This window comes from Lotus japonicus, chromosome 3, assembly GCF_012489685.1.
Source record: "Lotus japonicus ecotype B-129 chromosome 3, LjGifu_v1.2".
NCBI classification, from domain to species: domain Eukaryota; kingdom Viridiplantae; phylum Streptophyta; class Magnoliopsida; order Fabales; family Fabaceae; genus Lotus; species Lotus japonicus.
In genome coordinates, this window is record NC_080043.1 from 73,114,033 (window position 1) to 73,140,777 (window position 26,745).

General features: G+C 42.4%; 4 protein-coding genes across 4 annotated transcripts; 3 read left to right on the top strand and 1 right to left on the bottom strand.

Annotated features, from left to right (window-relative positions):
* The first annotated feature begins 5,747 nt into the window (after window positions 1–5,747).
* On the top strand, window positions 5,748–12,747 carry LOC130744683 (uncharacterized). Its single transcript, XM_057596848.1, has 8 exons — window positions 5,748–5,832; window positions 5,897–6,192; window positions 6,343–6,402; window positions 6,668–6,816; window positions 6,900–7,004; window positions 11,215–11,342; window positions 11,425–12,287; window positions 12,393–12,747. Exons 1-8 carry the CDS (start codon window positions 5,748–5,750, stop codon window positions 12,576–12,578), a joined length of 1,872 nt encoding a protein of 623 aa, XP_057452831.1. The 3' UTR covers window positions 12,579–12,747.
* A 133-nt stretch (window positions 12,748–12,880) lies between these two features.
* On the top strand, window positions 12,881–13,753 carry LOC130742569 (uncharacterized). Its single transcript, XM_057594660.1, has 3 exons — window positions 12,881–13,342; window positions 13,435–13,536; window positions 13,618–13,753. The coding sequence occupies exons 1-3, from the start codon at window positions 12,980–12,982 to the stop codon at window positions 13,735–13,737; spliced, it is 585 nt and encodes a 194-aa protein (XP_057450643.1). The 5' UTR covers window positions 12,881–12,979; the 3' UTR covers window positions 13,738–13,753.
* Window positions 13,754–13,821: 68 nt separating this feature from the next.
* Window positions 13,822–17,085, bottom strand: LOC130744684 (protein MAINTENANCE OF MERISTEMS-like). The gene is made up of 4 exons (XM_057596849.1): window positions 16,889–17,085; window positions 15,257–16,281; window positions 14,412–15,172; window positions 13,822–13,842 (listed from the first exon to the last, which is right to left on the bottom strand). Exons 2-4 carry the CDS (start codon window positions 16,275–16,277, stop codon window positions 13,822–13,824), a joined length of 1,803 nt encoding a protein of 600 aa, XP_057452832.1. The 5' UTR covers window positions 16,278–16,281; window positions 16,889–17,085.
* A 276-nt stretch (window positions 17,086–17,361) lies between these two features.
* LOC130744685 (uncharacterized) lies at window positions 17,362–19,053 on the top strand. Its single transcript, XM_057596850.1, has one exon. It carries the CDS (start codon window positions 17,362–17,364, stop codon window positions 19,051–19,053), a length of 1,692 nt encoding a protein of 563 aa, XP_057452833.1.
* The last annotated feature ends 7,692 nt before the right edge of the window (window positions 19,054–26,745 follow it).

The following is a 26,745-nucleotide window of genomic DNA, read 5'->3' on the forward strand; positions in this document are numbered from 1 at the left end:
GAGGCATAACCTTTTTAAAAAATGTTCAAGGGTGTAACATTTTATTTTTTCCCATAGCGGGAACTTATCAACTAAGGTCTATCAATTGAGCGACGTCAGACAATTGAGAAACGAGTAAGTCTCTTAAAACAAGAGCATTTGACCACGAATTCATAAGCACAACCTTAAATTGGATTTAAGCTTGTCCAAAATAAGCACAAGTCTCCACGCGAGCATATCAATGAAATCAAATATTGTGACTTTGATTTCCATGAATAACTTTGTCAAAAATGAAAAAATTTGACTAAGTTATATACACAAAGGCCTTATGATTCCAAAGTAGTTGATTAAGTTCAAACTTTCCAAAAATTTTATGAACAAAATTTTTGAGACCCAATCGAGGGTATTTTTACTATATACAGTAAATAAGAAAGCTATGTGCTTGAATGATGGTGAAGGCGGATCAATTCTGGTGAAAAGGTTAGTGAACGAAATTTCCATTAAGTTATGTTCTGAAATTTAATATAAGTTATATGATAGCTTTGGGGACTACGTAAGATAATGCTTAGTCATAGACTTAGTTATTTTAGTGTTCGTTGAGTGAATGAAGGCATAATATTATTATGGACGATATGAAAGTTATAGGCGAAACAATTAGAATACTGAAAGGAAATTCATTACGTTAAGGGAAAAGTTTGTTACATGAAAGCAAAGGAAATAAAGGAACGGGAAAACTAAGAGACCGGAAGTCTTTAACATAATTTATTAAAAGGAAAAGGAACAAGACTTGCAGCTAGTGGTTTTCTCCTTCTCCTTCTTTGGTGTTGACATTTTCCTCTTCATTCTTTTCTTCTTCTTGCTCTTCTTCTTCTTCTTCTTCTCATTCCCCATCCGCGTTATCCGGGCTGATCAGTTTACCATCCACGATACGAGCATAAGGGTTTGAACCCTCCAAGTTGATCGCCAGGTCAGGATTAAGGAAGGAAATTTGATTCAGTGCTTTGGCGAAGCCAGCTTCGAATTGGTCCAAAACGGAGCATTTTAGTTCAGCAATCTCCGTTTTCATCTTAGAATTCTCATTCAGAGTTTGGATGTGCACAGTAGTCAGTTGAGTGAGATCAGCCCTTATTTTTTCATTCTCCCCGCTTAATGCTTGAGCGGAAGCATTGTTCTCTTCAACAATCTTCTTCAAATTGGCAACTTCCAATGCCAAATCAGCAGCTTTTTTCTCATTTTCCTTGTTGGATTTGTCCAACAACTTCATCGTAGCCTTCATCTTTTCAATCTCTTTCTCCTTTTCTTCAATGAGTTTGGCGTTGGCAAGACCGTCAAACCCAGCAGATTCTAAGTCGATCATCTTAGAGATAGCAGCAATCTCTAAACCTTTAGTCATCATGGCCTGACAAGCTTCTTTCAGGCCAATCTTTCTCATCTTTTCTCGGTCCGCCTCAAACACTAAGTTTGTTTCCACAAGAGAGTTGAAGTCAATCTTCGAGTCCCACAGTGAAGTTACTTCAGTAGAGGATAATTCTTCAAATTCCTTCAATAAATTTTTCCAGCAAGGGGGCGGACCACTTGATGAACAACCTTTATTCGCCTCAAGAGCACCGCCTTTGCCCATGAATTGTTCCAGAGAAGTTTGGTTGATGATTTTTCTTTTGGCAGAAGCCAGATCCTCGTTCTTCTTCTTCTTAGTAGGGCGACCCGTTTCGGTGCCGAAATGGCTAGTGTCTTGATCAGCAAGTGATTTGGAGGGATTCCTCTTTTCTCGAGCAGCTTGTTGCTCACGACGGAAACGAAGGATGTCTTCCTCTGATAGGCGAGTCATTTTGCCTGCAACAAGTAGGAATATTAAAACATCAAGAAACATAGGGTGAAGCAGGAAAGGAAAATGTAAGTTAGGATGCCTTACCAATGTAGACACCCACTTGATTTTTAGAAAGGGCAGTCATAAAATCGTTAAGGTTTAATCCTAGGTTTGACAAGAATCGGCAGTCAACTAGTTCCTCAGGCGTCAAGGCATCATCAGGAATTTTGATGATTACCTCATATTGGTTCGTCCAATAAAAGGGGAATCGAGGGCTTCCGTCATCGAAGTAGAATATATCCTTACACCGATCAGACTCACGGAGTTTGAAAAACTTTCCTTTGAAATGTTTGTAATGACTTTTGAAAAGGGTAAACAGCCCCAAGCCTCTAGCAGTTGCAAGCAAAACATATTTTCCCCTAACATTGCGCCCACAGGTTTCAACAAAATAAAAGAATTTGTTGCTAGTGGGTTCGATGCCTAAGGTTAGGCAGAGGATTTCAAAAGCTTTCAGGTAAGCCCATGCATTACCATGAAGTTGGGTAGGGGCTACGTTTAGCAGGGTTAGAATAGAACAGGTGAAATCAGAAAATGGGAGTTCGTACTTCAAATCGGAAAATAGGCTTTCAAAGAGGTAAGTGAAGTTTCGCCCTTGGTTATCTGGTTGTCCAAAGCAACATGGTTCGTCAGGGGAACAGGGAAGTATGTCCAGGTGGGCATCTAGGCCATCTTTTCTAAAGTTATATTTGGTAATTAAATCTATGATAGCTTTTGGGGTATTGATTTTAGAAAACTGTTTTTTGATTTTACTAGAAACCCATAAAGAGTCTGCAGTGGTTTGAACATTAAGTGCAGAAGTTTCCCTACGTGTTCGTTTGGCAGCCATTTTTTCAGAAGGAATCCTGAAAGTGAAATTTTAGAAAAGTAAGATGAAGGTAGGAGTTGGGTTTAAGTTGTAGGACCGAACATGCAAGAGATTCATTATAAGTTTCTGGGTTGAAGAAAGTTCAAGTTTCTGGGTTTGAAAATGCAAAATGTTCATATAAAATGGTAAATATGCAGAAGGAAAAGGGAAGGAAGATTTACCTGGGAAAGGTGAAGACTTGAATGGTTTCTGGAGATGTTGCCACTAAATGTGGGTGGAAAATGGTGGATGTCGAGTGAACTTGGTAGGAAAGGACTAAAAGTTTGAATCTTTGTTAGCTATGGTAAGAGAGAGAGTAGGAATATGGGAGAATGAAGTGTAGAAGAGGGGTAGAAACTTTGAACTTTATATAGACAAAAGAATGAAGATGAAAGGGTGAGGTAAATGGTGAGTGAATGGACGCGTGCCTTCATACGTGAGCCCGAGGCACGGGTTCCGACGATTGGATCAAAAGGACACGTTGGTATGAGAAATTTAAAATTGAAGGGATGAGATTTGTTGAAAGGGTAGACTGAGGGGGTATTTCGGTCCGGGGGATGTGACGTTTCAAAATTGTTGACGTTTCAAGAAAGGATACGACTTTTCGTTTATAAATTCAATAGCAGCTTTATTACATTTACTTCCATCTTGATGATTATATTAGTGGAGTTTTAAAATACATGATAATATTGTAGCATCAAGTTCCCAAAAATATGCAGGATATCTACTCGATGTACTTATGGCAGGTAAGGCAATAATGACTTTGAAATCTGCCACGGTAAGGGCATATGAAGTGACAGCTGAGGAGAGCTGCTAAGTCTGATTCAACACACAAAGATGATTATCGTTATTTGTTTTGTCAAAATTTACAAGCATCAGAATTTACACGCCCTTTGTTAGCATTGTATGTGATTTAATGGCTGAGGGCTTATTAAAGACACATTCGCCTTATACTAAGCCTTAGTGTCTTGAGGGCTTGTGGACTGATATGGGCGGATCAATGTATTTGATAATTGGGCTGATCGAACTTATGTACCAAATGGGCCGGGTAACCCATGATCCAACCGGATTAAAACCCAAGCTATAAATAACAGGCACCGCCCAAGCGGTGGGGGACCTATCATTTTACGCATTTTTACTTGTTTTGCTTATCTTGTATTCGCTCTCGATTTCAATTAGCCCGTTGAGTGGTTCCATACCGGAACAGTGTAAAACAATCGTTTGTATAATGCCCCACAATACGATGGTATTCACACCACTTAGACCTATCCACGTTGCCGGGTGGACGTTTCAGTTGTTTCAGAAAACGGATCGTGTTCGCCTCCAAGCACATGTGCAAAGCCTCTGTTAAATTAACTGCAAGTGGGCGCCAATCTTCCGGTATAGAGCTCACCGATCAGGGCTAAGCAATTCGAGAGCAAAAGTAAATACAAGATAAAGTAAAAGTGTGTTCGATCCCCACCGCTTGGATGGTGTCCTTTATTTATATTTGGTTCTAATCCGTTTGGATCATGGGTCGCAAACCCAATGCTACAGAAGTCTTGAAGTCCACTAAATTACAAAGCTGATAAGCCTATCAGTACATACCCCAATCACAAAACTTATGATGTGTTACACTTTATTTGTTTTGCACCAAATCCCCTCTTCAATGAAAAAAATTAAAGCAATAGAAATTTAACCATGCAAATTGTAAAAAATAAATTAGAACCTCCGCACTAAATCAGACCTTTGCTTTTGGCAGTAAAGGACTTTAAAAGGAAAATAGTTCTATTTGGCTGTGCTTAAAAGTCATTCATTACTATTCATTATAGAAACATGGTACAAATAAGTTGGTTGACTGTGAACTTGTTTTTAAGATCAAAGCTGCACCAAAAACGATATAGGAGTGAGGTCAATTGGTTTGAATAGAATAATGATTCATAGACATAGGAATAGTAGAAACACCCCAAACACCCCTTTTTCCTGTGGATTTCGCTAAATAATACACTAAACTAACAACCTAAATACACATGACTAACCATAAAGCACATAACCGTGTAAAGTTGAAATTCCTAAATTAGGGATTTGGCCAAATAATACACTGAACTAACCACCTAAATACACATGACTAACCATAAAGCACAAAACCGTGTAAAGTTGAAATTCCTAAATTAGGGATTTGGCCAAATAATACACTGAACTAACCACCTAAATACACATGGCTAACCATAAAGCACAGAACCGTGTAAAATTGAATTTAGGAATTTCAACTGAGTTTACACGGTTATGTGCTTTATAGTTAGTCATGTGTATTTAGGTGGTTAGTTCAGTGTATTATTTGGCCAAATCCGCAGGAAAAAGGGGTGTTTGGGGTGTTTCTACTATTCCTATGTCTATGAATCATTATTCGTTTGAATATATCATTCATCATAGCAGATTATCATAATTTTCAGTTTGTTTGTTTGTTTGTCTTACTTAAAACTAGAGTGAACTGTGTGCCGCCTCTTTAGTACATCCAAAGCTGAATAGTATTATTGAAATCCTTATAATTTTAACTATCTAAGTCTCATCTATACAAAACTCTTTGATGTCAATTTCAGTCAATTACTTTGTTGCTTTTATTAGCACCCATGTTGAAATATGTTCAAGTAATAGCCCCTCTTTCCTTTTTCCCACTGAGAGGGATGCTGTTCTCACTATTAAACTTGATGATCACCATTTGTGGTTTATTGTTTAACAGTAATGTTTCATCCACATCTCTCTTTTGAGGTGAAGAGGTGGAATAGTGAGAGAGATAGGAAGAAAAGAAAAAGTAAGAGAGAGAAAATATGAGATGTGATAGATGATAAGATGAGAGAGATAGAAATAAAAAGATGTGGAAATAAAATGTTTAAAAAATGAGGTGTGTATATATCATTACTCAGGATTGATTCTTTCAATTCTATTCTCTGAGTTTTGTGATCAGGTAACTGGATGCAACATTTTGAACAAGCATGCAAAAAGTCATAAGAAGCCTATAACTAGTTATCTTTAAGCGGGAGGAGAGGTTTGGGAGTCTCATATATTTGTGCTATTTACATGGATAAAGGCTTGGTGGAAGGAATGTCCATATGGGGCGGATCAGTTTGCTCGGGGATTCACCAAAATAGATATACAGGAGAAGGTGAGTGTTCGCCCAGTTGTGCCTTGGAAGCCTCCTATGGGAATGAATTTAAAATTTAATGTAGATGGGTCTTTCCAATCGGGTTGTGCCGGCATTGGTGGTATTTTGAGGAATGGGGCGGGGGATGTGCTTGGCAAATTTGCTAGAAAAGTAGAAGCTCAGAGAGCAGATGAGGCGGAGGTATTGGCTATCCTGTATTCTCTCTTGTTTTGTCAACAATTCATGGTGTCCTTTGTGGAGGTTGAAAGTGATTCTACACTAGCGGTGGGCTGGGTAAAAGGTGAAAAGATGAGACCATGGAAGCTCACAAATGAGTTGAATATGATTGATTATTTGATGCCGCTTGTGACTTGTCCTGGGGTAAGTCATATCTTGAGGGAAGGGAATGCGGAGGCAGATGAGCTGGCAAAACAAGGGTGTTTTTGTGTGGAGCCGGTTTGGTTCTATTCATGGCATTAATTTTTTGGTTGTTCCCTGGTGGTGCCTGCTGTTTTTTATTTTTGTTTGCAGGTTAAAGATTGGCATATGGTGTTGGGAAGCTATTTCCATGTTTTATTGGTGCTGGCACTGGTTATTTGTTGTTTCTTGTTGTTGCTGAAAGCATAATGCTGGTTTTGCTGTTGCTGGTTTATTACCTTCATTGTTGCTGTCACCGGTTATTGTTGCTGTTGCGTTTCAAAATTACCTCTTGCTCCATGCTGCTGTCGAGTGATGTTTTGATGATGGTGCTGTTATGTGGTGCTGATTTGCTGTTGCTGGTTTTTTCTGTTGCTGTTGTTGCTGAAATAAAACTGCTGGTGTTTGCTGTTGCTGTTTTTTCTGCTTGTTGTTGGAGCTGATGTTTTGCCGTTGCTGTCATTTCTGGTGCTGTTATGTGTTGCTGATTGATGTTGCTGGCTTTTTTGTTGCTGTTGTTGCTGAAATGATTACGCTGGTGTTTGCTGTTGCTGTTTTTTCTGCTTGTTGCTGGAGCTGCTGGTTGCTGTTGCTGTCATTTCTGATGCTATTATGTGTTGATGTTGTTGTTGCTGTTGCTGGTTTTTCTGTTGCTGTTGTTGCTGAAATAGAACGCTGGTGTTTGCTGTTGCTGTTTTTACTGCCTTTCCTGGAGCTGCTGTTGCTGTACGAAAATACACCGTGTTTGATGTTTCGCAATTTGGATTTGCTGATCGGTTCCTTGGGCTGAGCTTCATTATTTTTTTTACATATATTTTTTGGGTCAGTTGTAGAATGGCTATCTCAAGATTGTGGTACTCTTTTTCCTTGCTTGGTTTTTATCCCATTGGGTTTTTCCAAGTAAGGTTTTAATGAGGCTCTTCCTTGGGATTTTCTCTATGCCGTTTTGCGGGTTGGTGGTGGGTTCTTTTCAGCTCAGTTTGTATCCGATGTTTATGTCTTTGTGAACCTCAGACTGTATCTGTTTCTTGCCTTGAGTTGGTTTTACACTCGGGCTATTTATAATAATATTCATTTCATCTTTCAAAAAAAAAAAAAATTGCCAACAAAATTTTAAGGCTTTGTTACTAGCCTGTTTACAAGCTTACTTAATAGAAAATGTCTTCTTAGAGGCTAGTGGAATAATAGATCTTTCTACATATCATTCCATTTCTATTTATTTATATTATCAGTTAATAATAAAAATAATATTATGTATAAAGGCCAACCTATAAGGCCAAACAAGCTATTTTGATAGTCGGAGCCTAACATTTTTAGCTAATCAAGCTTTTTAATAAGTCTAAGTCTAACCCAGTTTAAGCGGGTGCAAAAACCCAATTTTGTGCGAGTTGGTTCGGTCGGTCTCGGTTTGGGCTCAAGTCCGACAGAACCTACTCAAGTAACTATGTATAAAAAATTTCAGTCCATGAGTCCATATCTGAAGCAACATGAAAACCCTAGCTTTTAATTTTTAAACCCCTCTCTCTCTCTCTCTTTCTTGCCGTCACACACACTCACCTTCAACCCTCTTTCTTTCTCTTATTTTCTTTCCACCTCTCTTCAACCTACAAACCCTAGGCACCACCCAAACCAGCGCCGCCACCTCTTCCTTTCAACCCCAGCTGCCAGCGTCGCGCCTTTGCCATCGCCTCTTTGCTAAAACGGATTAGTTGAACGAAAACCCAAGGCATCACTATCATTGAATTTTACACGTATTCACTATTGCTACATCGACATATTTTTGTCAAAAACAAACAACTCTAAAACTGAAATTTATTTATTTTCCAAACTTGCAAACTTTACTTTAGACTTAAACCAAGGTTTTTCACTCACAATGCTTGTGGATTCGATAATTAAAATCGGGCTAAATCTGTACACTTGCGGATTACCCATCAAGTCCACATGTAATCTTTACATCAATTTTAGTTCTTCAATTTTTCTTTTATCATTCTTCTCCCTCATTCTTCTTCCTCTTTCCCCTATCTTTTTCAGCCACCACATTCCCTCCCCTCTATCGCATCTCCTAACCCCAACCTCCTTCTTGGTGATATGAAGGACTATATAATTAATAGCATCTTTAATGCATATTGGCTAGTTGAGTTGCTTAAACACTATTCTGGTAGCTCAAACTGTCACATATGATTTAATCAACTCATGCAAAATTCGCTCTAGCCACAATTACTTATTTTGCATTTAGTTGGGCCTCACTATATCTTATGTGTTTCTATTATTTCAAAGTCATGACAATATTTAAGTTCATGAATGAAAGTGAAAATATAATTTTTTAATCAAAAAAACAAGTAGAAAGAGATTAAGTAACTGTTGTTTAAATAAGCAACGTTGATAAAATTGAAGCAACAGTAACTGTCATGTCATGTTACTCCAATGGTTGCTCAAAATAAGCAACATTACTTAGGTGTTCCAACTGCATTAAGCAACTTAATTGCATGAGAGCTAATGACTTAGTAAATAACATTTCAAGAATGTTTTATGTAACGTGATAAATTCTATTTTAAAACAAACAAAATTTTTAGATTTATTTTTTCAGGAATTATTTCACATTCATATTTAACCCAATCCAGATATATGAGGGGATTTGGGTTTGGCACCCCACCCTTTAGGCTACGCGCCCCAGCATTTTTTTTTTATTCCAAAATTACCCATCGGTAAATGATTTGCCGATGTAAAAATACCAATCAGTAAATCATTTACCGTTATTGTTCCTCAGTATGAACACCTTTATCTCATTACCCAGAACACGAAGAACAATATCGGTTAATCATTAACCGATTCTTATATTGATATCGGTATATCATTTACCGATTGGTAATCTGGCAGTTTGATCACCTTTTCACCATTACTCCTCCCTCCACCAACCCCTCCACCATTACTCCTCCCTCCAACAACCCCCCACTAGCCCCCCATAACTCGCCCAAACTACCTTATTCTACCATTACTTCACTCCTCCCTCACATTTCACCTTCCCACCACCACCACCATCTCCACATTTCCACCACCACCACCACCAACACCACCACCACCAAGGGAAAGCTTTTAACTTCTGGTAAGTGTTGTTAGCTTTGATACTTTATTTATAGTTAGTTTAAGTAGTTAGTTGTTAGTTTAAGTAGTTAGTTTAGTTAGTTAAGTTGGTAATTTAGGCTGCTGAATCGTGAACTGAATCGGTAAATGAATTGCTGTTATTGTATCGGATTATGATTTACCGTTATAGTACCGGAATTTTATTTACCGTTATAGGGTCGGTTATTGATTTACCGGTTTTGTTCCAGGGATGACAGAGTCCTTTTTCTTTGGTGAATCACAATTGATACATGCTGCTGGATTGGAAAATGATAATCCAGACGAGCAACCTTCACTAGCTGAACCTCCGATTATATCTATAGATGTCTCTCATTTGTATCATACTGATCAGGTACTCATTGCACAAATTTTTGCATGCTTTGTTTGCTTTGTTTATGCCTTGTTTTATGCCTTATGCCTTGTTTATCCTGAAACAACGTTTCCTTTTGAAAGATGATCTTATGAAATGGGTTCGCGACATTTCTATGGCAAATAATTTTGTTTTGGTGACAACAAAGTCTGATAGTGGTGCGAAGGGAATAAAAGAATATGTCATTCTGGGGTGTGAGAAGCATGGTGCGTATATTCCCTACAGAGAACCGGATCTTGTTGAAGGAACGTCAACACAAAAGACAGGTTGTCCTTTTAGGCTAAAAGGACGACGTACGAAAGATGATAAAGGTTGGTGGTTGAAGGTGATGGACGGTAGACACATCCATCTCGCAGCTGAGTCACTAGTTGGCCACAATTACGCTGGTCGACTGAATAGTGAGGCGAAGGAGTACGTGATAAATCAGGCTAAGACTTGGGTTCCACCTAGAAAGATGTTGGCGTCCTTGAAGGAAAAAGATCCTTCAAACTTGACTACCATCCAACAAATTTATTGTGTTTGCAAGCGGTTCAGACAATCCGTTCGTGGGTCACTGACAGAGATACAATACTTGCTGAAGAAGTTGGACGGTGAGAAGTATGTTCACTTCGAACGAAATGAACCCGGATCGGAAGTGATTAGAGATATATTTTGGGCTCATCCGAATGCCGTCAAACTTTTCAACACATTCCCATATGTAGTGATCATGGATTGCACATACAAGACCAGAAAATACAAACTACCCTTGCTCGAGATTGTTGGCCTGACCTCCACGGATAAAACATACTCAATAGCATTCTGTTACATTGGCAGTGAGACCACAGAGGACTACATTTGGGCATTGGAGTGTATGAAGTCTCTGATTTCCGACCAATCCAGGTTGCCTAGAGTGATTGTGACGAACAGAGATCTTGCCTTATTGAGTGCTGCTTCACAAAGCCTTCCCACCACCACCCATTTACTATGCTTGTGGCACATCAACAAGTGTGTTTTGGCAAAGTGCAAAGAGTATGTTGGCACGGATGATTTTGCTCAAGAGGTTATGGACAAGTGGGCCGAATTGGTAGATGCTCCAACAGTTCCAGAATTTGAAGCTCATTGGATTGAATTGTTTAACATGTGCAAGCATAAACACAAGTTGAAATTTGCCACTTATTGTTCTACTACATGGTTGGTCCACAAGCAGAAATTTGCCAAGGCATGGACAAATCATGTGATGCATTTTGGAACAACAACAAGTAACAGGTACAAAAATTATGTTATGACTTGTTATATGTATTTCATTTCATAGATTATTACAATATTAATTCTTATGTTGAAGGTGCACATGCCAGCTTGAAGTTGATGTTGCGGAACAGTAAGGGTGACCTGGCCACATCATGGGATGCGTCGCATAGTTTGACCACCAATGGCCACACTAAGATAGTAGCATCGTTTGAGCGCAGTATGAATAAAATTGATCACCTTTTCAAGACCCCTTTCTACACAAATATTAGGGGATTTGTGTCAATCAAATGCCTGAAACTCATTGATGCTGAACTGACAAGAATGCGAGCCTGCGGCGGCAGATGCGATTGCTTAATGAGAGAGACTCATGGACTACCTTGCGGTTGTCAACTTGCAGGTTACCGGTCACCCACTCTCCTCTCAACTACTTCCAATTATTTATATTTGTAATTCAATGTAACATGTCTGTGAACTTACAGATTATGAGAGGATTCTGTACGAGGCCATTCATCCATTCTGGAAGAGCCTAAGTTGGGAGCATGTACCTGTTGCAGATACTGGCAGCTCAGATATTTGCGGACTAAACCATGGAGAGATGCACCCAGAAGTTGAGGCACTGACACGTTATTTCCATTCTTTGGATACTGGAGGGCAGAGTATGGTAAGGAGGAAGCTTCAAGCGATATATTGTCCTGAAAGGAGTACACTATGTACTCCTGAGCTTCGGATAAAGTCCAACCGCACTCCTAAGTTGAAGGAGAGCAAACAACCCAAGGGTCGAGCAATAGGATCCTTGACTCGTGATCCTTCAGCGTTTGAACTTACTGACAAGAAGATTAAAGAGGAAAAGAAGTCTTCACAACCAGCAAAGAGGAAGAAGCGTGTGAAGAAGTCTGATACAAGCCATTTCATGTGTAACTTTCCAGCCTTTCTCCATCCATATATTGGCACAATTACAGATGTTGAGGATGATGGTAACTGTGGCTATAGATCCATTGCTGCATTAATGGGGCATTCCGCCGGTCAGGACGGTTGGCCTTGGGTTAGGGCTACATTGATACAAGAACTTGAGACCAATGTGTTAATGTATAATAGGATGTGGGGCACAGATGTTGTTAATGGCTTACATAATCGTCTCACTCTTCCTATTGGTGACCCGGCCACCCCTGACAAATGGTTTCAACTGCCAGAGATGGGATACCTTGTTGCCACAAAGTACCAATTGGTTCTCGTATCCTTATCCTCTATGGGTTGTAACACATACTTTCCACTGATAGGAGCCGGCCCACGAGATGAGCATTCTGTTATAGCTATTGGACATGTGATAAATCACTGGGTACAGGTATATTTTGACCAAATACACTAATATTTTAGTTGCCTACTAGCTTGTCGATTAATTTTTGTATGTGGAAGTTATCTAATTTTATGGTTATTCTCTAAAATGCAGCTCCAATTAACTCCTGGACATCCTATGCCGACTATTGCTCCCCAGTGGGATTGGCACGCTGATCTTGCCTCCAAATACTGGCGCAACCTATATGGTCCACGTTTAGGCATGTATGATGCACAATTCCAAGCTTGGCTTGGTGCTTTTAGTGGTCATGCGGACTATGTGGACATCACCACAGATTGAATGTTCTTGTATTGTGTAATATTAATTTGTAAACTCTCTGTAATTTGGTAGAATGTGGCCCTTATCACAGGTTGTTGTTAATGATGAAAACCTAGACATCATTGTAGATTGGCAGGTTCATGCGTGTACTTTTGGTAATGTTAATTTGATGTACTTTTGGTAATGTTAATTTGATGTACTCTTGTCATTTTCATTTTCATTTCCCTCCACCACCAACCCTGACATTACTCTCAACCACCAGCCCCAACCACTCTTCTACCATCCACCAGTACACCTAAATGTTTTGACCGCACTCCTGAGCTATAAATCTATGTTGTGTCTTGCCTCTTCTTCTCACTCTTCATTCCTCATCTTCCTGTCTATTGTGTCTTGACTCTTCTTCTTACTCCTCATTCTACACAATGGAACAAGACCCAAATCCATTCCTCCGCCATTGCAAAGGTCAAAGCAACAACTCTGGCAGCTCTCGTCCTCTCATTCCTGGCCCGGCTGGCGCCATCCAGGCTGCCATGTATGCCCGTAGATCCACCCCTAACACACCACTCATTCCGACCCAGGAAATCGTGAGGCGTGTGCTAGATCATGGATCAACCGAAACCGATCCTGATTTCAACTCACATGCTTGGCTATCAGCCCTGCAAGAGTGGGGAATAGCCACTCCGCTGGGCTCTCTGACAGCGAACGTTGAGAGGGTGGAGAATGTTGTTGCTGTTATCAAATCTTGCACTCCCAATGGGTTTGGAGATGCGAAAGTTACCCTCAAGGTATGTCTTGTCCTTGCTTTTGTAAGGCCTTGTTTTTGGTCCCCCTTGACTAACCGTTCTAATTTACTTCTCAAACGATTTCAAAAATTTAGGACCCCACGGGTGCTGTTGATGCTAGCATCCACCGCAAGGCATTTACTCACAGTGAATTTGCGAATGACATAACTGTTGGATCTGTTCTCGTTCTCCAAAAGGTCTGAAACCTAAACATGAAACTTGCTTCATTTTTTGGACAGTTAAGCATGGTTTAATTAAAGTATACATTTCACTTGCAGGTTGCTGTGTTTGCACCTAGAGGAACTGTTTGTTATCTTAATATAACATTGCCCAACCTAGTGAAGGTATTCCCAAAAGATTGCGGACCCCATGACTTCATCGATATCACAGAGGAATAATTTTGTTTTCGGTGTTGCTTATGTATGTTTAATTTGGTTGTGTAACCGTTTAACTTATTGTCATGGATTACTACATGCTTTGAATTATTTATGTTGTCGTTGTTTCTGTTTTTTTCATTATAAGAGTCATAATATTAAGACTAAAAATATAACACATGTAAATAAAACGAGGCAAGAGTCAAAACATAACATAAAAAGTCCTAACATATACATAATAATGGATCCCACATAACAAGTGTAATAAAATCACTCTCCCCGACCCCGCCCCCTGCGACCTCTGGGTCCACGAGCTCGACCTCCACGAACACCCTCTCCAGGATCACCCTCTCCACGAGCTCTGCCTCCACGAGCTCCGCCTCCACGGGGTCTTCCTCCACGAGCTCTGCCTCCACGAGCTCTGCCTCCCGCAGCTGCGGCTCCTCGAATAGCAGAAAAGGCAACTCCCTGGGTACCAAGGAAGGAACTCCGTCGAAAGAGATCGAGCGCCCTCTCCGTGAGGACCCGGGGCTGTGTCCCTGGAGCATAAGCACCTGGCACCTCCAGGGACTGCTCCAACAACTCCACACCCCTACGTATGACAGACTGCATAAAAATAATATACAAAAATAATTTCATTAACAAAAATCACAATTGAATGAATAAAAATAATATACAAGTTTAGAATCCAAACTTACCACGGCACTAAGCCCCTCCCTCCTATCCTCAGGGATGATGAACACATGTGACACTCTGCTATACCACCTCATGTAACCCTCCACCGCCTCTCCCGGATATGTAGCAGGTATCCCCTGAGGGCGGAGGTGCGGCTCAAACTCAGCATAGGCAGCATCTGTGGTCTCAGCAAGGGACCCCGTCGTCTGGATCTCAGAGGGGTGTCGAGGGATGTCCTGTATGAAGCCAAACTGGCGCATAACCCGCTCTGGTAGATGTCGGCTCACAGACCGGCCGTAATGTGTCCTGATGTAGCCGGAATAGAGGGCCCTGGGATCCCGCGGTCGAACATCTCGATGGTCCTCAAAAGGGGTCCATGTGATATCATCCACTGTAAGCTCATCAAGCATGACTCGTCTCTCATCGAGTCCGGAATGCGCGATCCGAGACGTGGACCACCGCTGCGCCCTAGGCTGGTCATGTGTGTAGCCGGGGACCTCCGTCCTGATAATGACGCTGCTGGATATGTACTCATACGCCCATGACAGCACGAGGGAGGTGAACCCACCGATCTGCGCTGTCTTCCTGCGGGAAGCACGACTCAGCTGTTCGTACAACGAAGCCAGCGCAATCGCACCCCACGCGTACTCCGACACGCGACCGAGGTCCTCAAGCATCCCGATCCAGTAGACAGTAGTGTGGTAACCACCACTCTTGCTGGCAAAGAGGGTGGCACCAAGCTGGTTCACCAGCCAGATCCTAGCAGCATCCTCATAGCGTCCCCCTACAATGAAATTAATTAAGTTAACAGTTATTAATAATACTCTAAAAATAAATACAACTTAATAAAGTAATTATTAAGACATACCATCCATAGCAGACGTGTACATGGTCTTCAGAGTAATGAACCGAATGTTCTGGCCACCCGCCGCCTCAAACTCAGCCAGATAAGCAGCAACAGATCCTCCCAGGAGCTGGGCGCAGAGCGCTGCAACCTCGTCTCGCTCCCCTCTGCCCGGAGTGTAGAACCTCGACCCTGTGGGAAGATGGAGAATAGCCGACACATCGTCCAGGGTGATAGTCATCTCCCCGAACGGCATGTGGAAGCTACTCGTCTCCTCATGCCATCTCTCAACAAGGGCCAGTATGACAGCTGGGTCTGTCTCCGGTAACCCGCACCAAGGCAGGTGATACAAACCCGTCTGCTGCAGCAGCTGTCGCACATGTGTGTGGGCCTCTGAATCGCCATCACAGGGGAGGTTCCATACCTTCCCCCCAACAGTGGCCACCCTCAATGTCCGACGGTCCATGTACCGCGGGTCTGTGCGAAGAAGTGCCTGCCACGTCCAAGGAGCCTTGTGGTCAGGATAATGCGCAAGAAGCGAAAGATCCTCAGGCCCCCCGGGAAACGGTGCCACCCTCTGGATGAGGTCGTCATCCGCGCCGCCCTCTGCCACCACATCTGGCACAACATCAGCAGCATCAATCTCCTCCTGGAGAATAAGAGGCTCCTCCTCCTCACCACTGGCCTCAGAAGCAGTCTCAGAAGCAGACTCCTCGCCACTGGGCTCCGAAGAAGACTGCTCGCCAGATGTCTCCTCAAGAGGTAACTCAACCATCGGAGAGACCGGAGTAGGATGAGGCTGAGGCTCAGCCGGAGTACCTGACGGAGCTGTAGTAGATGGACCACCTGACGGAGCTGTAGCAGACGGACACGGAGACGGAGCCCCGGCCGGAGTAGCAGACGGAGACGGAGACGGGGCCGAAGCCTCAACCGCCTGACTAGCTGCTCGATGGTCGCCGCGCCGCGTAGAAGCATGCAAGCGCTCGTGGCGATCCTCTGCATCATCGACTGTAGAAGATCGAGACCTCTTCCTCCCGCCCTTCATTCTCCTATGAAAAGCAAACAAATTTAACATCAAATTACAACTTGAACAACTTTAACAGTTACAACTTGTAAAAACATCTCTCATATAGCAACAAACATCTCTCATATAGAAACAAACATCTCTCATATAGCATCAACACCCTTTCTAATTTGTCAATCTAGATAACTAAAATGCAACATTAAGGAAGTTCCCTAGTTCTAATAAGCCGATACCATCAACACCCTTTCCCAGTGTCATGACACTAAAATATTTGAAAATTTGTACAAAATATTCAGCCCAATAGATGGGGGAAAACTAAAAAAAACTGGCTTAAAAAAACTGCCTTAAACTGCCTTAAACTGGTTTAGAATCGGGAAATGTTTTCCCATTATAGAATCGGAAAAACATTTTCCATTACAGAATCGGAAAATGTTTTTCCGATTTTACAGTAACCCAGAAACCAGAACTGGAAACGACCCACTCGTGCCCATGACCGTTTCATGCCATTTCAGTCAATAAAACCTACCTCTAATCAATAATCAACTACCCTAGTGTTCAACATTCACCTAATAATCCATCAACTACCTCTAATCATCAATCAATGTGAGAGAATCAATAAAAATCAAACTTACCTTTTGAATGTAATGGAATGGGAGTTCCGGTGCTTTGAGGAAGCTTTGATGATGATGGGACCGAAGCTTGGAGTGGTGGAACGCAAGTTTGGGAGAGATTTGAAGAGGGAGTGATTTGGGGAGGGAAATGGGTTTTGAAAATTATGTTTCAAAACCTATCTGATGCTGTTATATCAATACGAATCGGTAAATGATAAACCGATACATATCGGAAAATCATTTACCGATATTAATCATGAGGGTTTCCGGTAATTTCCCCACTTTAAGTGGGGCGGGAAGCCTTAAGGGCTGGGGTGTTAAACCCAATTCCCATATATGAGGAGGCTCCCCTGTTAATCTAACAGAAACAAATAAACCTAAAATTATATTGAAGCAACATACTCCTATATATAAAGAAAACGCTCAGCATTCAGCAACAAGAAGCAATTGCTTTGTGAATCCTAGTTTTGAGTTTCACAGCTTCAACGAAAACAATGTCTGCAGCTACATATTTACCAGATGAGTGTTGGGAATTTGTGTTGGGATTCCTGAACAACAAACAGGACCACCATTACTTGGAGTCTCTGTCCCTCGTCTCCAAGCAACTCCTCTCCATCACCAACCGCCTCCGATTCTCCCTCGCCATTCACGATCCAACTCTCCCCTTCCTCCCTCGCCTCTTCCACAGGTTCCCCAATCTCACCTCCCTCGACCTCACGCACTTCCACGGTGACCTCGACGCGCTTCTCCTCCAAATCTCGCGCTACCCCTTGCGCCGCCTCACATCCCTCGACGTCTCGCACCATGAAACGTTTCCGGCAAATGGGTTGCGAGCTTTGGCCGAAAACACGAAAACATTGACCTCCCTCACCTGCTCCCACATGGGTTCTCTCGCCAACGCCGACCTCCGCCTCATCACCGATTGTTTCCCTTTCCTCCAAGAACTCGACCTTAGCAGCAATGTCCTTAGTCGTACTCGTACGGTAGAGCCTTTGCCCAAGCTCCTCCGCAAGGTTAATCTCTTTGGTGACGAGAACTTCATTACCGAAGAAGCGCTTGTCAGTGTGTGCAAGAACTGTGAGTTTCTCGAAGAAGTGACGATCTCTGATTGCACTTCCATAACCGCATATGGCATTGCTTCCGCGATCCGCCAGAGACCCGGTTTGAGGTCTTTCTCTGTTGACAGCTTAAGGGGATCTGTCACTGCTAGTTCTAGCTTCATTGATTCGTTGGTGAGTTTGAAGAGCTTGACTTGTCTTCATTTTAGGTATTTATCTATCTCGGATGAGTTGCTCTGCTCTGTTGCAGAGGAAGGTCTTCCTTTGAGGAAGCTTGTCCTCCATTGTTGCAGAAACTACACCTATTCTGGAATCTTGTATTTGTTGTCAAGGTGTCAGTTTGTCCAGCATTTGAATCTTCAATATACTGAATTTCTGAATGATCAGCTTCTCACCGAGTTGTCAGTGTTTCTGGGTAATTTGATATCTATAGACATTAGTTTTTGTCAGGGGCTCACAGAGTCAGCCCTTTTTGCTCTTATCAGGAACTGTTCTTTGCTCAGTGAGATCAAAATGATGTTTACAGGGAATGGGAAAGAGAAGGTCCAGTATTCCAATTCTTTCATGAATGGTTGTGTGAACCCTCAGGTGAAGTTTCTCCATTTGCCTTTTAATTCATGGCTGGGAGGTGAAATCATCAAAATTTTGAGTTTGATCTGCCCCAATTTGGAGCTTCTTGACTTGCGATCTTGCGGTACTGAAGATGTTGTTGAAGTTTTAAGGAGATGCTGTAAAATTAGGCATTTGAGGGTAGACCATTGTTCATCAGTGAAGCTGCATGGGATGAACTTTAAAGTTCCCAATCTGGAGGTGTTGAGTTTGGCGTATTCAGGAATTGATGATGAAACACTCTCTGTGGTCTCAAAGAGTTTCCGTGGGCTTCTGTACCTGAATTTGGAAGATTGTCCAAATGTCACAGACAAGGGTGTGAGGCAAGTAGTAGAAAACTGCAAACAACTAAGAGAGATAAATTTGAGTTACTGTAAACAAGTGGTTGGTAGTGATGTTGCTTGGATGGTATCTTTAAGGCCAACATTGAGAAAGATAATGGCTCCGCGTTATTTCCATCCTACCCGTATCCGGAATGAACTCTTCTTCTTGCGTCATGGATGCCTTGTCTTGGCATGAGGTTCTTGTTGGAGATTGATGAAATGTTATAGAAGCTTATAGAAAGTGATAAAATAATAGCAGCCGTATCTATGATGATGAATTTAGAATTCTTGAGAAAGCTTTAGTTCTTATGTATGCTAGAATTAACTAAGTTATAATGTCTAGATAGTTCATGAGAACATATGTAGTAGAATTAACCGACATACTCAAGCCTATTAATTGGCCAAATGTATTAGCCCTTGGAGGTGTGGAGAAATCACTAATTCATTTCCACCATCATGTGTACATGCCCTGCACCATGAATAAAAGGCACACGGCTAAATTCACAACCTCTACTATTTGCTAATTCCAACAGTTCTTGAGAGTGCTGTGATTGTGAACACTAACAATCTAAGAACTGAAATTTTTTGTGTTTGCAAGTCAATTGATTCCATGTAATTAAGCAGACTTAGCTTATGGTATTATTATTTTTTTTTTTTGCTACAAAGCAGACTTATATTTAAGTGATGATAGTATGAAACTCATGATAGTAACTAAAAAAGGAACACAGAAGTTGATTTGATGGACGGCTTAAAGTATAAATAAAGCCTTATTTTGAATCTAAGAGAGTCATTGTTGGCCCAAAATGTTTGGCCCAAAACGCATGGGGCAGTCGAAAATGGATTAGGAGAGGTGAGGAAAAATGCCAAGTTAAATGGATAGCAGATTTCGACGAGGGGGCGTTGATAACCGTTGCTACAAACGCGGGCACACTAAACACGTGCAACCATTGACTAAGTCAATAAAGAGAACGTGCGCTTCCCATGACGTGGCCAAGAGGAGGTTGAAGAACATCATCTCCACCACTACGCATGGAACTTCCGGAGCAAGCAGCAGATCGTGGGGGTAAGACGCACTAACTCGTCCAGCAAGGAAGAAGAAACCGCCAAGTTCATACAGGACATAGAGCTCTATAAATAGGGGAGTTTAATGCAGAAAAAGGGTTCCCAACTCAACTCTAAAAATCACTACAAAGCTCTCATGTCCGCATCAAAGAGACTCAACGAGCCTAACGTGATCATGGAGGAGTATGTTGCCGAACCAGCCGTTTATGATTCCTGCACTTAGATAGTTTCGAACTTGTTGTCATTGTTGCTTTTGTTAGATTTCCTGTCGATTTTATGGGTTTGGATTGATGTAAAGCTTTTTACTTAGTGAATTTTATTTTCCAGCACTTTTGATTGTCTTGCGTTTTGCTTTCGAATCCTTATTTCCTTTTATCCTTTGACACACGGTTGTCGAAAAACCCGATTTCACACGCGCTTTGGCAAGACGTTTTCCCAAAAGAACCCTTAATTCGCAAAACTCTTAAACTTTTTCCAATCGAATTTGGAAGATGTTTGTTTACCAAATATCACGGCAAACAAATTGGCACGCCCAGTGGGACCGTTTTTGTGAAAACCAAGTTTTACAGAAGCGTTTTGTGTGAAGTTTTATTGTTTTTTCTACTTGTTTTTCGTCCTTGCTTGCGTGAGTTAGTTTTATGCACTTGAGAAGTGGTAGGACAGTAAGTATGGCGAATAGTCGAGGTAGAACCTCCCCGCAGGGATCCAATGTGGTGAATCAGAATAGCCCTGGTGGGAGCAGTAGTAACAATGAGGAGGAGTTGCCTCCTGGAACGAATCCTGGCGTCATAGCACCACCCCAGGGTATAGTAATGTCGGTCGTGGCCGAGATACCTATCTCCACCACGGTTCAGGCCGTCACACTGCCAACTGTGACAAGGGGAGTGGCCAACGTGGCCCAAACATCCTTTATGCCGAACCTTCCTCCGCCTGCGAGAGATATGCCCTTTGGCATGCCTACATCGTTAATGCATGGCTTGCAGGGCAATTATTCGACGTTCTCTGAGAATGTGCCCCCTTTTGGGATGCCTCCATTCGGGGCAAATGACACAATGATGAACTTAGGAAATCGAGTGAGCCCTCCCGGCTTTGCCACGGGGTAAAGTTCGCAAATGTACTTGCCCACGGGCATGAACTCAGGGTCACTTCAAGCTATCCGGCAACAGTTTGACGATAGCCAGCACGAGATGGTTAATATGTTATCTCGATATATGGGAGAGATCTTCAATCCCTTGATCCAGAACACCAATGCCAATAACAAAGAGTTAGCCCATCAGATGGAGCGTCTGGCAACAGTGTTAGGAGCACAAAACGAGATAGCACCTCTGCCGAGGATTGGACCAATTCCACCGGTCGCAATCCCAGCTCGCGGGCCCGTACAACCCTACCAACACGTAGGGAAAAACCCTTTATTCGAAGAAAATGAAGGGGGACAACCAGGGCCGCAGAACGTATACATGGTAAATAGGAATGAGCACGCCGATGGAGTGTTGGAAAGAATTCGACACCAAAATGCTGGGGGGGCAACAAAACGTTGCTGCTGTTGTCGAACAATTGCTAAATCAGCACGGTTTTAATGTGGGTTTTGCGAATAGACCCCATTTTGTTTCAGCCTTCACTGAAGAAGTTCTCGAAGCGGAACTCCCCCGAGGTTGGAAAGTCCCAAAGTTCACTAAGTTCTCTGGGACTCAGGGGAGTCTACTGTGGAACACGTGGCGAGATACCAGATTGAGGCTGGAGACCTGGCCATTAACGAAAATTTGAAAATGAAGTATTTTCCAAGTTCTTTGACTACGAACGCGTTTACATGGTTCACAACCCTTTCTCCTAGGTCAGTCCACACTTGGGCACAATTGGAAAGGATTTTCCATGAGCAGTTCTTTAGAGGGGAGTGCAAAGTGAGTCTAAAGGATTTGGCTAGTGTCAAAAGAAAGAATGCTGAATCCATTGATGACTACCTGAATAGATTCAGGATGTTGAAATCTCGATGCTTTACTCACGTCCCAGAACATGAACTGGTTGTTTTGGCCGCAGGTGGTTTAGAGTATTCGATTAGGAAGAAACTCGACACGCAGTATATTCGAGATATGTCTCAGCTCACTGATAGAGTAAGGCATGTCGAATTACTCAAAGCGGAGAAGAACGACGAGAAAGCTAAGACAACTCACAAGTGGCCTAAAAAAGAGAAAGTGGCCTACATAGATACAGAATTGGCGTGTCCAACTCAGTACGCATACCACGAGGTCACCCCCGAAGTCGACATTAATGACATCAATCTGGCTGAGCTCCAGCCATGAGACCCTTATGTGTGCAAGGCACTAAAGCCTTATGAAAACAAGTTAGGAGAAGAATCTCCCAAAGACAGTATTCCTACTGTTAAAACTTATACTTTTGACGTGACCAAATGTGATGCAATTTATGACATACTTGTATCTGATGGTTTAATTGTGGTCCCTAAAGACCAAAAATTGCCTGGACCTCACAGTGTGTTCGTTTCAGGGACCTTGTTCAAGGAGCACTGGATTCTGGTAGGCTCAAGTACGGCGAAAAGACTAAAGGCCAAGCAAAGGTCGACTCAGATCCACTCCAGAAAGCTGAAGCCAATTATGTGGAGCCCCTCCACATTTGCATGGTAGACATCACAGAGAAGCTCGACTCGGGTTTGATTCTGGAAGAAACAGAAACTAAAGAAGCGGCAGTCGAAGCGCCAGGTGGAGAAGCTAGCTTGGAGGAGGTCTACCCCAAAGCTGGAGAAACTCTTGTCAAGTTCCTATCTCGAAGCCAAGATGGAGAGAAGGAAGTCATGATGTGCCCTAGATGCAGCGCTGTTTTCGACAAGTCAGCAGCAAAGGCTTACCAAGACTCTGAAATGAAGAGGCATTATCAACAGAAAGCGCCTGTGGCCAGAAGATTGACTTACCCTCATGAAGAGATGGCCACCCAGGAGCACTACGGCCATATGGGCCAAGATCGAAAGGGGAAGAGCAAAACCTACCTCCCCAATGCTGAGGTGCCCAAAAACCAATGGTTTAGGTCAGCACCACCTAAACCAAAGCCAAGGCAGAAGTGGCAGAAAATCGACTTAGGCCAATGATCTTCATACGTTAATAACTCTCAGGTGTCAAGGAACTACTCCTATGGCTCGAGGAACTACTATGGGCCAGAACAGATGACCAGGACCCAATTTCGACACTTCCTAAGGAAAAAAAAGGCGGAGCGGGAAAGGGGTGGCAAATTTCGATCTCTGTGGGATGTCAAGCCTTCAGATGCCCCAGAAGACAAGTCAAGCGTGGCGTCCATCATCAATCATCTGGACCAAGCCATTAAGCAAGGAATGACCCTGCCAAACCCCACACAAGAGAAGGTAAAGGTAGCTGCTGGAAATGAAGATGAAGATGAAGACATGCTAGAGGACTTCGACGAAAGTGATGGGGAAGACCTCAACATCATCTACATAGTTTCCATACTCCCGGCTGATTTCGACCGAATATCCGAGGTCATTGAAGGCGACGAAGATTACTATGTCGAGGAAGAGGCTGATGATAACCCTTTATGCTATTATGTCATGCATAGGGGAGCTGTTGAAGACGACAGGGCCATTTTCCAAAGGCCTTCAGAGCATATGAAGATACTTGTCGACGGTGGTGCTGCTATCAACCTAATGCCCAGGTTCACGATGAAGAGGTTGGGCAAGACAGAGACAGATTTGATTCCCCATGACATGGTCTTATCAGACTATGAAGGTAAGACCAGCACCTCCATGGGTGCGATCATGCTGAATATAACAGTGGGGACAGTAAGTAGATCGACCTTGTTCATTGTTGTGCCTTCAAAGGCCAACTACAACCTTTTATTGGGCAGAGAATGGATCCATGGAGTAGGGGCAGTGCCTTCTACCCTACATCAGAGAATCTCCATATGGAAAGCAGATGGAGTTGTCGAGAATGTGCAAGCTGACCAAAGTTACTATTTGGAAGAAGCAGGCTATGTCGACAAGAAGAATTTTGAGAAGAGATTGGCTACAATTGCTCCACTTGACACAGTGGCCAATCAATACTTCAACCCTTACTCAGAATACTCAGTGACACTAGACCCAATTCGAGGATTGCACCTCAATGAGTCCTGCAAGGCGGATGCTATGAGTAGATGGCACAGTGAAGAAGAAGAAGTTGCCGCTAAAGAAGTAGCAAGTGATGAGGCTGCCACCAATGTGGCAACACAGCATAATGATGATTAATTCGAGCTTGGCTCGGATTTCGGCTTACGCAGCCGAAAACAAGATAAAAACGGCTCTAGAGGCCGACAAAATGGCTAAAAACATGGCCATTAAAGGAAAGATTGAAGTTGCAGTTTCACCTGTCGAGATGCTATCTTGGAATGGAAAGGATAGTGCACGTGGAGATGAGCCAAGTGAAGAGGGTAAACAAGACGTGTATGATCTGAGGTTGGATTGCATTTATGATGATGGTCTGTTGGGGTTCGAAAAACCTTTAGTGGACGCCATGAAAATGGAGGCTCAAGACCCTTTGGAGGAAATAGATTTGGGAGATGGCTCGAAGAAAAGACCAACCTACATAAGTTCCTTGATCGACCCAGAGCTTAGAGGCAGAATGATAGAGTTGTTGAAAGAATTCAAAGATTGTTTCGCCTGGGATTACGATGAGATGCCTGGTTTGAGTCGAGACTTGGTACAACTGCCAATCAAAGAGGACAGAAAGCCAGTAAAACAACTGCCCAGTAGATTCCATCCAGACGTTCTAGTAAAAATCAAGGAAGAAATAGAAAGGTTGCTACGGTGCAAGTTCATTAGAGCGGCCAAATATGTTGAGTGACTGGCCAATATAGTCCCGGTAATCAAGAAAAATGGTAAGATGAGGGTCTGCATAGATTTTCGAGACCTGAATGCTGCCACACCCAAGGATGAATGTCACATGCCCATAGCCGAGATGATGGTAGATTCAGCAGCGGGCCATGAATACTTAAGTCTCTTAGACGGATATTCTGGCTACAACCAGATTTTCATTGCCAAGGAGGATGTGTCGAAAACAGCATTTCGATGTCCTGGTGCTTTAGGGACATATGAGTGGGTGGTCATGCCATTTGGTTTGAAAAACGCTGGCGCGACCTACCAGAGGGTAATGAATACTATCTTCCATGACTTTATTGAAACTTTTATGCAAGTTTATATTGATGACATAGTGGTCAAGTCCCCATCCAGGGATGAACACTTGTCGCATTTGAGGAAGTCATTCGAGAGAATGAGGATACATGGCATAAAAATGAACCCTCTTAAATGTGCATTTGGTGTAATTGCAGGTGACTTTTTGGGTTTTGTGGTGCACAAGAAAGGCATCAAAATCAACAAGAACAAAGTCAAAGCTATTCTCGACACAAGTCCACCACGTAGGAAGAAACAACTGCAGTCGCTATTGGGCAAAGTCAATTTCCTTAGAAGGTTTATTGCTAACCTTAGCGACAAAACTAAGCCTTTCTCATCCCTTCTTCGACTAAAGAAGGAAGACATTTTTTCGCTGGGAAGCAGAGCACCAAAAAGCATTTGATTAGCTCAAAAACTATTTGGCAAGCCCTCCGGTGATGATTCCTCCTATAAAAAGGAAGCCAATGAGGTTATATATTTCGGCTACAGATGAAACCATTGGCAGCATGTTGGCACAAGAAGATGAAGATGGCATCGAAAGAGCCGTATTTTATTTGAGTCGTGTGTTAAACAATGCTAAGACTCGATACACTATGATCGAGAAATTGTGTTTGTGTTTGTACTTTTCTTGTACCAAGCTGAAATATTATATGAAGCCAATTGATGTAATGGTTTTTTCTCACTTTGATATAATAAAGCACATGTTATCCAAGCCTATTTTGCATAGTCGAATTGGTAAATGGTCTTTAGCATTAACCGAATATTCGCTCACTTATGCCCCTTTAAAGGCAATTAAGGGGCAAGCAGTAGCTGATTTCTTGGCAGATCACACTTTGCCTGAAGAGATAGCTTATGTAGGATTACAGCCTTGGAAGTTGTTTTTCGACGGCTCAAGCCATAAGGAAGGATCAGGAATCGGTATGTTCATAGGATCCCCACAAGGCATCCCAACCAAATTCATGTTTCGAATTCGAGAAAGTTGCTCTAATAACGAATCTGAATATGAGGCCTTAGTCTCGGGCCTCGAAATATTGTTGGCCTTGGGGGCAAAGAACGTCGAAGTTAAAGGTGACTCAGAATTGGTTGTAAAGCAACTTACCAAGGAATATAAGTGCATAAGTGAAAATTTGGCAAAATACTACGTAAAGGCCATGAGTTTACTAGCCAACTTTGACCAAGCAGGAATTAGCTACATACCTAGGGTAAGCAATCAAGAGGCTAATGAGTTAGCACAAATTGCTTCTGGGTACATGATAGATAAACAAAAATTGAAAGAGTTGATTAGGATTAAGGAGAAATTGAGTCCTTTGGATCTCGACGTTATGGCTATCGATAACCTTACTCCCAATGATTGGAGAAAGTCAATCGTCGAATACTTGCAGAACCCTGTAGGGTCAACCGACAGAAAAGTCAAATATAGGGCTCTAAATTATACCATCATAGGCAATGAATTGTTCAAGAAGAATGTCGACGGCACTTTGTTGAAGTGCTTGAGCGAAGACGATGCGTTCATAGCTGTGTCAGCCGCTCACGACGGCCTATGTGGCGCTCACCAAGCAGGGGCAAAGATGAAATGGATTCTTTTTAGGCAAGGGATGTATTGGCAAACTATCATGAAAGATTGCATCGAATACGCAAAAGTTTGTCAAGATTGTCAGAAACATTCAG

What these genes read in the sequence shown, in the direction of transcription:
- LOC130744683 (XM_057596848.1), top strand. Translation starts at nt 5,748, where the DNA reads ATGGATAAAGGCTTGGTGGAAGGAATGTCCATATGGGGCGGATCAGTT. An exon ending in TTTTATTGGTGCTGGCACTG is followed by an intron (nt 6,403 to 6,667) that starts GTTATTTGTTGT and finishes TTGTTGTTGGAG; the next exon opens with CTGATGTTTTGCCGTTGCTG. An exon ending in TTGCGGTTGTCAACTTGCAG is followed by an intron (nt 11,343 to 11,424) that starts GTTACCGGTCAC and finishes GTGAACTTACAG; the next exon opens with ATTATGAGAGGATTCTGTAC.
- LOC130742569 (XM_057594660.1), top strand. Translation starts at nt 12,980, where the DNA reads ATGGAACAAGACCCAAATCCATTCCTCCGCCATTGCAAAGGTCAAAGC. An exon ending in ATGCGAAAGTTACCCTCAAG is followed by an intron (nt 13,343 to 13,434) that starts GTATGTCTTGTC and finishes TCAAAAATTTAG; the next exon opens with GACCCCACGGGTGCTGTTGA. An exon ending in CTGTTCTCGTTCTCCAAAAG is followed by an intron (nt 13,537 to 13,617) that starts GTCTGAAACCTA and finishes TTTCACTTGCAG; the next exon opens with GTTGCTGTGTTTGCACCTAG.
- LOC130744684 (XM_057596849.1), bottom strand. Translation starts at nt 16,277, where the DNA reads ATGAAGGGCGGGAGGAAGAGGTCTCGATCTTCTACAGTCGATGATGCA. An exon ending in GTACACGTCTGCTATGGATG is followed by an intron (nt 15,173 to 15,256) that starts GTATGTCTTAAT and finishes ATTTCATTGTAG; the next exon opens with GGGGACGCTATGAGGATGCT. An exon ending in GGGAGGGGCTTAGTGCCGTG is followed by an intron (nt 13,843 to 14,411) that starts GTAAGTTTGGAT and finishes TGAAAAAAACAG; the next exon opens with AAACAACGACAACATAAATA.
- LOC130744685 (XM_057596850.1), top strand. Translation starts at nt 17,362, where the DNA reads ATGTCTGCAGCTACATATTTACCAGATGAGTGTTGGGAATTTGTGTTG.